Source organism: Grammomys surdaster, unplaced genomic scaffold (assembly GCF_004785775.1).
Source record: "Grammomys surdaster isolate TR1022 unplaced genomic scaffold, NIH_TR_1.0 133, whole genome shotgun sequence".
Classification (NCBI taxonomy): domain Eukaryota; kingdom Metazoa; phylum Chordata; class Mammalia; order Rodentia; family Muridae; genus Grammomys; species Grammomys surdaster.
The window spans coordinates 115,217-122,976 of NW_021604591.1; the positions used below are offsets into that span (position 1 = coordinate 115,217).

At 45.9% G+C, this 7,760-nt stretch overlaps 1 protein-coding gene across 1 annotated transcript in view; it reads right to left on the bottom strand.

The window, feature by feature from the left end:
- Aak1 (AP2 associated kinase 1) overlaps positions 1 to 1,423 on the bottom strand; it is a gene marked incomplete at its 3' end in the record, with an annotated part of 115,541 nt that extends 114,118 nt beyond the window's left edge. The window contains exons 1-2 of the mRNA XM_028762501.1: positions 1,382 to 1,423; positions 818 to 1,201 (exon numbers count right to left, since the gene is read on the bottom strand). Of these exons, the coding sequence (XP_028618334.1) occupies positions 818 to 980 (163 nt within the window). The remainder of the gene's footprint in view (positions 1 to 817; positions 1,202 to 1,381) is intronic.
- Between the last annotated feature and the right edge of the window lie 6,337 nt (positions 1,424 to 7,760).

The window sequence follows — 7,760 nt, forward strand, 5'->3', positions numbered from 1 at the left end:
GTATCAGTCTGGCATAATTATGAAGGTCCAGGTTAAGGTTACCAAAGGAACACTCAAAAGATTTCCCTAAAGCCTGGGGCATAAAAATATGTACCTGCATGAATACAGATAGACAAATAAGCACACACCAAGAGAAACCACACAACATCCTCTCCAACTGAGAGAAAACTAAACCAGAGCCAATCTTAAGTCATTCTTAATAGAAACTAAAAGGGGAAAAGAGGCCTAGGCGACTGAGTTCAAAACAATCTAATTCGATTCTTATGATTTTATCTTATCTACATCCTGGGGACTTCATTACAGTTGGGTAAAGAAACAAACCTAATCAAAACACCAAAAAAATACATTCCTATCCCCACAAAAATCCTCTTTGGATACCTGCTTATAGAAATGGGAAAGTTGGGTTCGAGAAGCCCCTCTCCCCTTTAAGATTTCTCCCCATTCCCACCCTTCAGCCTCCGCATCAGAATTTAAAGTTTCAAGGAAATGCTAAGACCACCACCCTGCATTTGATGTCATTTATACTTCACACATACATTTTCAAATAGGACCCGAATAATTCATTCAGAGAAGATTCTCCACACGCCCCCACCCCAATAAAAGGCCACTAAGGCAAACTATTTGGGCAATATTGCTCCCCAAGCCCTGTCAATTTCCAGTCTGAGTTTTAATTCTCTCAAGGACAATGACTCGCAAGGAAAGTGCAGAGGGGGGAGGGAGGGTCAGTTGGTCAAAACCCATTCATACAACTAGAAACCAGAGTCTTGCCACATCAGCACACGAATTTAATTCACCGCGCACTGGCTTCCTAACATACCTTCCGCCAACACCTCGTCCACGGTGACCTGCTGCCTCCCGATGCCGAAGACCCTTCCGATGTAGCCACTGCCCAGGCCTGAGCTGCTGCCCCCTCCTCCGCTGGAGCCTGAACCCAGGCCAGAGCTCCCCTGCTCCCGCCTGGAGTCGAAAAACTTCTTCATCTTTCCAATATGAAACGCCAAGGCAAAACGCCGATGGTTTCTAGGTTCGTATTTGTTGTAAAGAAAAGAGATCTAAGGATTTCTTCTCCGGTTTCAGCCCTGAGCAGAGCCACGGGAATCCGGCCGTGGGGTGGGGGCCGAGGGACGGCGCCTGCAGGAATATACTGTCAATCGCGCGGCGGGTCCCCTCCTCCTCGGGGAGCGATCGTTTAAGTTTAAACCTGCGATGACAGAGGCAGAGAGAGGATGAATCAGTAACACACTCCAGAGCCTAACTGCCAGGTCCTAGGGGAAGCAAAGGCCGTCATCCAGAGGAAACACTGCGTGCATTTTCTTCAGGAAAGCCCTGGAAACGCACCGGCCCCCTGCCCGGACCCCCACCCCGGGCCCCGGACACCCACTAGCGGCCGCTCGGCGGCTAGCCCAGCTACCAGCCCCGCGACATGGCCACAGCCGCCGGCCTGCGACGCGAAGGAGGCGGCGCTGCCGCAGAGCCGGGGCGGCTTCGGCGCCCGCCCGCCAGCTGATCCCCGAGCGCCGCGCTGAGGCCGCCCCTCCCCCGCGCGCGCGCCCGTCGGCTCCGACCACCCACCCGGAAGTGACCTGCACCGGAAGTGCTTCTCAGAGCTGCGCAGCCCCTGCTCAGGGCCGTCTTCGGTGCACTAGCTGTAGGTACAGAGCGAAAGAAATCGACGGCAAGAAGGGGACTAGAAAAGGGGCACTCGGAACAGAGACACTTGGAAGAGAACGTTGCCGTAGTCCTGCCGCTGAGCACCCTGGGAAGAGTAGTTCAGTGTAACCTGGCATCTGGACTACAATTCCCAAGATGCTCCAGGAGCGAGCGCAGCTTCGGACGGCGTCTCCGGGGCCTGGAGGTGATAGTGGGGTGGTGCAGAAGTGAGGCTTCGGGTATTTAAACACATCCAGTAAAGTCGCCAGAGATTAGTTTTCCAGCTGCACGTCCCGATCTCTGGAGCCATTTTATTTATGGTCTGGCCTCATGGACCCAGGCACTATGGGAATTGTGGTTTGACATGAGTCCGGACTGACACCTGAAGGACGCGGCTTAATTGCCTCGCCCCAGCTAGGATTGGGAGTTCCCCGAGCCGAGCGGAATCTTGGTGCTGAAGAAAGCAAAACTGGTGTCTTCCGGCCCCCGACCACGATGAGAACTCCTGAGAAGCCCCAGAGTCGAAGAAGGAACTGCGGGAGACCCAGTACACGGAGCATCTAGGGACCAGGGTACAGTCCATCCTTGGGCTCCACCCCAATCCATAGCTCTCAGCCGACCCAGATTTGCCTGGTCCTAACCAGACATTCACGCGGGAACTTTAGAGATACCTACTGCTTTCTCTTCCAGAATCTTTCACTAGAAGATGTTGTGTTTACTAAGCATTGCTTGGGTGGGAATAGAATACAGGGCTGTGTGATTGGCACCTGTCAAATGCTGAGGATCTGGAAAGGAATTGAGATAATCTGCTCCTAGATTGCCTCACAGAGGATACTGATGTCGTGCCAAATCCCTGCCTCCCTTGTCCCCTCCCCCAAGAAATACATATTTTTTCCCCTCTTCTTTGAGTATAGGTTATTTTTCTCCTCCACCAGCTCTCCACATGTCTTAAAGATGTACCCACCCTCTTGCAGTTCATCCCAGAATTTCTACTTCAGGCACTTGAGGAAGATCTAGAAGGATGCCCCCTGGAAATAAAAAACGATGGTTCCTGATTAATCTGAATATTGAGCCGGGCTGAGCTGGCTGCGGCTGTTTCGGTTTCTTGTTTCATGTGGTGCCATAGTCATATAACTCCCCGGAGAGAGATAGCATCTTTCCTTCCGGAGAGAGCCAGCATTGCCACCTCAGTTCACACAGTCCTGCAGCCACCTTAAGGGTGAGACTCAGCACCTGCTGAGCATCCTCTCAACTCAGCCCACGGGTGTGTTCTCCTCACCTTCCTTAAAAGGCTTGGTTTCTGTCTAAAGAAGCTTAGTGTGTATCTTAAAATAGGTGGGAAATCTTATTGGGCTTACAGACCCTCATCTTTCTCAGCACCCATTAATTTTGGCCGACTTTTAAAGAATCTGTTAGTTACTCTATCCATCAAGCCCTGTTGCCTTATCAGGTTTTACTTTTCTTCACTTTCCTGGTACGGACCAGGTTTGCCCAAATCTCAAGCTTCACTTCAAATAGTCAAAGTTTTCCAGTAGGAGTAAGGCAACTTACTCCTACTGAATAATGTGCATTTATTAGGTACTCAACCTGAATGAAAAACCACTGTTTAACAGAAAGGAACTGCAGCAATCATTCCTATGCATTTATTGGTTGATTGAGTGAGTGTGTGTGTGCGTGTGTGTGCGTGTGTGTGTGTGTGTGTGTGTGTGAAAGAGAGACAGAGACAGACAGACTAAGACAGTCTTTGTAATTTGGCTGGCCTGGAACTCTCTTCATAGATCAGGCTGGCCTCAAACTCATAGACAACTGCCTGCCTCTGCCTCCCAAGTGCTGGAACACTTTTTTTTTTTTTTAATTATAGCTTGATCACAAACTGAGCAAAAATACTTAAGTGACTAATAGGAGACTAAATCTATTGTTTTTCATCTTTTCAGAGACTAATATTAATAGCAATTATAACTTGGGTTTTCTAGTTTTATATATATTATTTAATCCTCACAGCCACCTATGAAATACAGAGCTAGTGTTAAGATCATCTTAACTGAAGAACTGAATGAACTGAAGCACAATGTGGATAATAAGCAGAGAACCGCACTGGCAGCAGCTAGCAACACCAGGATTCAAGCCTTGAGCATACGTAGGAATCTGTGTGGCTCTCCACAGCTTTTACCGTAGAATACTTAGATCTTGAAACTCATTAACCACAAAACCAGAGCTCGCTAGTACTCAAGAACAAAATAATCTCAATGAGCCATTCTAGACTGCAAATTGAACACACTTTCTGTAACACATCCCACCATGCCTTGGGTCCCTGTCCAGCACATCATCATTGCAATGAACTGTCTCAGAGTCGAGAAACTGTCTTCTGTTTACCTCCTTAGACGTTCAACACAGTCTTTTATGTAGAGTGGGTTCTTATCAGTACTTATGTGAACTAAAAATTGCCTTTAGCTACCACAGAAGAATAATCTGAGGTGGAAAGATGGAAAGTGAACTTGAAATGATCCGAGAGGCCCTGGATATGTTCCACTTAAAGGAAACTGACATTTGCTCTACAACTGTACGTCAACTACTATCTAAACACTTAGCACAGTATCTTGTTCAGTCCTCACAATTGCAGTGTCTGGAGAATTGATACTGTTGACTGTATCAAAGTAGATTCTGTTACACTGGTATCTTCCATTTTGTATGAATACTGGAGATTCAAGAAGTAGCTGGTAGACATATTTGTCTTCTGAAGTTTGGAGGGAATTATTTGCGCTGTGGTGTTGCTAACTCAGGCAATGTAAACTCTGTTATGGAAATGAAATGACGCACTTTGTCATATTTAGGTTTCTATTGCTATGATAAAACACCGTGATCAAAAGCAACTTGGGGAGGAAAGGGTTTCTTTCATCTCACAACTCTCAGGTCACTCTCCATTACTGAGGGAAGTCAGGCAGGAACCTGGGGGCAGGCAATGAAGCAAGGCTATGGAGGAACACTGCCTACTGTCTTGTTCCTTCACCAGTAGTTTCTCCAGACTCTCTTCAGGGACTCTAACCTTCTGTTGTCTCAGGCCTCACCTTCTCTCCATGACTCCTTCAATCCTAGGGCTTCAAATGCACCTGAGGCTGCACCTTCAACAGTGGCCTCTCCCAGGCTCTTTTCAGGGGCAGCTCTCCTACACAGTTCCAAGCCCCAGTGCTCTCCAGAACCCCTTCGTGCCTTCAAAAACAATATCGCCTGGGTGACTCTAAGACTACCATGCTCAGCTGCCAGAATGAGATGCAGCCTTGGGCTGCTCTGTGTGCTGGTCTTAAGGAAACACTTCCCAGAAGATGTTTCCTTGGTGATGCTTGTCTCTTCTTACAGTTGATTCTGCAGCCCCAGCTGACCAGTATAGATTGTCCAGCAAAGCAGAGGTTTTACTTGAGCAGTTCTTAATTCGGATAGAGTCTTTAAGGGACTCTCCAACTTCCCTCTGAAACTTCACAGGCCAGGCCTCTGTCCTCTGCACTGCTCTCAGATGCCAGGCCTCTGTCCTCTGCACTGCTCTCAGGTTGATCTTTTGAGTTCCCACAACAGCTCATTAAGCTCTGAACACTTAAAGTCTTTCCTCAGTCCTCCCTGAAACATGCTCATATTTACCACAGCAACACCCCACTCACTATCCTGGTATCAATTTCTATTTTAGTTATTTTTTCTGTCACTCTGATAAACACCAAAAGCAGCTTAGGGAAGAAAGGGTTTATTTCATCTTACAGCTTATTGTCCATCATCCAGGGAAGTCAGGAAAGAAACCTGGAGGCAGGAACTGATACAGAAGTCATGGAAAAGTGCTTCTTACTGGCTTGCTCAGCATGCTCTCTGACAGCATCCAAGACCACCTACCCAGGGGTGACACCACCCACAGTGAGCTGAAGTAAGATAAGGCCACATCAATCACCAATCAAGAAAATGTACCACAAGCCAAATGGGTGGGGACGTTTTCTCAGTTGAGATTCTGTTTTCTGAAATGCCTCTTGCTTGTATCAATTTGACATAAAAACTGAACATCACACACGAGATAAAGACATTGAAAGGGAAGAGCAACGTTAGAAAAAAAAATAAAAGGACCTCAAAAGCTGCAGCTGTGTGAGACGACTTGTTGAGTTTGTCCCTCTTGACCTTGAAAATACTCCTGACTTCATTTTATCCGTGTGGAAGCAGAGGGGCTAAGGTATGTCAATGTTGCCACCCAAACCCACAAAGAGCAGGGCCAGAAGCAGAACCAGACTGAATTCAAACCCCACAGCAGGTTCTGTGCTGCTGTCTCTGTGTCCCATTCCGTGTTGCCATCTCACAGCCCAGTGGAACTTGTTACAAATGCAAACTGTTGGGCTCCACCCAGACCTGCAAAATCAGAAGGCGTGATAGAGGCAATGTCTTCAGACACCTAGAAAATTCCAACAGGTGTTCTGGTTTAAGAACTTCTGTTCAGCTGAAAGAACTGGTGAAAACCAGACCCAGCTTAAAACAAAAAACCTTAAATTGGTTTTGTTTCATCCTCTGGTTAGAAAAGGAGCTTCATGTTTACTGAAAAACAAAGTATTGAAAAGAAGAGAGATTTCTTGTAATTTCCTTTTATCGTGTTCTTTATAATACTGCCGTGTGTGTGTGTGTGTGTGTGTGTGTGTGTGTGTGTGTGTGTGGTATGTAGTATGTAGGGTCTTTTTTTATGTTAACATGTTAAGAGGTACCCATTTAATTCCAAAATTGTTGTGAGTGTTGTCCTTTATCTAGTTCCACATTATCCACTGAGGAAGATAGCTCACTGAACCCAAAGTTTGCCATGCTAGCTGGTCTGGCTAGGCAGCCTGCTCTGAGGATTCCCTGTCTCAGCTTGCTGATTACAGGTCCCCGCACCCACAAAGCTTCTACATGGGTCCTGTGGATCCATACTGCTGTCCTAGAACTTGAACTTGCAGGGAAAGCACTTTACCCATGAGGCCATCTCCCAAGACCACATAAACACATTTTAAACCATGTTGGATTATGTTGTATGTAAGCTACTGTTTCATATTTATGTATTTTGTACATTTTTGAGTTTTCTATGTCATTTGATATTCTCTAAAAGTAGTACTTTAGTGGCTGCTTACTCATTCCCTCACTATGCAATATTTTTGTTGTATTTTAAAATGTTGCTGTTATATACACACATATAAAACTAGAATGAATATCCTTTTGTTCGATGCTTTCATTTTTTTTTCTTTTTTTTTTTAAAGATCTATTTTTTTTTATTTTTTTTATTTATTTATTATATGTAAGTACACTGTAGCTGTCTTCAGACACCCCACAAGAGGGCATCAGATATCATTGCAGATGGTTGTTAGCCACCATGTGGTTGCTGGGATTTGAACTCGTGACCTCTGGAAGTGCAGTCAGTGCTCTTAACCACTGAGCCATCTCACCAGCCCCTCATTTTTTTTTCTAAAGCAGCTGTTTGGTAAATAAAACACCTGTCTAAAGGTATGATTTTTACAACTAGAGAACCAAAACGCCTCAGGACAGTTACTGGGGTTGCTCTCAGTTCACTGACTTGGCTAACAAACATTTATTAAGTGCCTTACATATGTTAGACCTAGAAATTTTGTTGATTATTATAATTGACAAAGTATATTTCCTGCTGAACTAAAGTTCCCAGAAGAAAAGTCACACCTATTTCAAAGATTCTCCAGGGCTGATTGACTGATTAGAGCTTCCTGATTGGTCAGAGTTTGAATGTTGCATGTCCAGAACCAGATTATCATGAGCTACCTTTAACCCCTCAGTGGCCATTCACTGCTCACCTTCTTGTCTGATCTAAAGAACGTGTGAGAAAACCACTGGGATGTTTGTTTCACTGATAGACCATTAGCTCCCAGCAACTCTAAAGCTAAAAATGCCATGAGATAACATTTGAAGCCTGCTGCAGATTGCAGCCCCTCCCAGCCCTGCTGCAATCAGCCTCCCTGATGTTCCCATGACGTAGTTGAAGAGCACCTTGCTCTGTGACTATCAGCTCTGTTACTTCAACATTTTCAAGAAACTGAGCTGGGTGGTGGTGGCGCTGGTAGTGGAAATGGAACACATCTTTAGTACCAGTACTT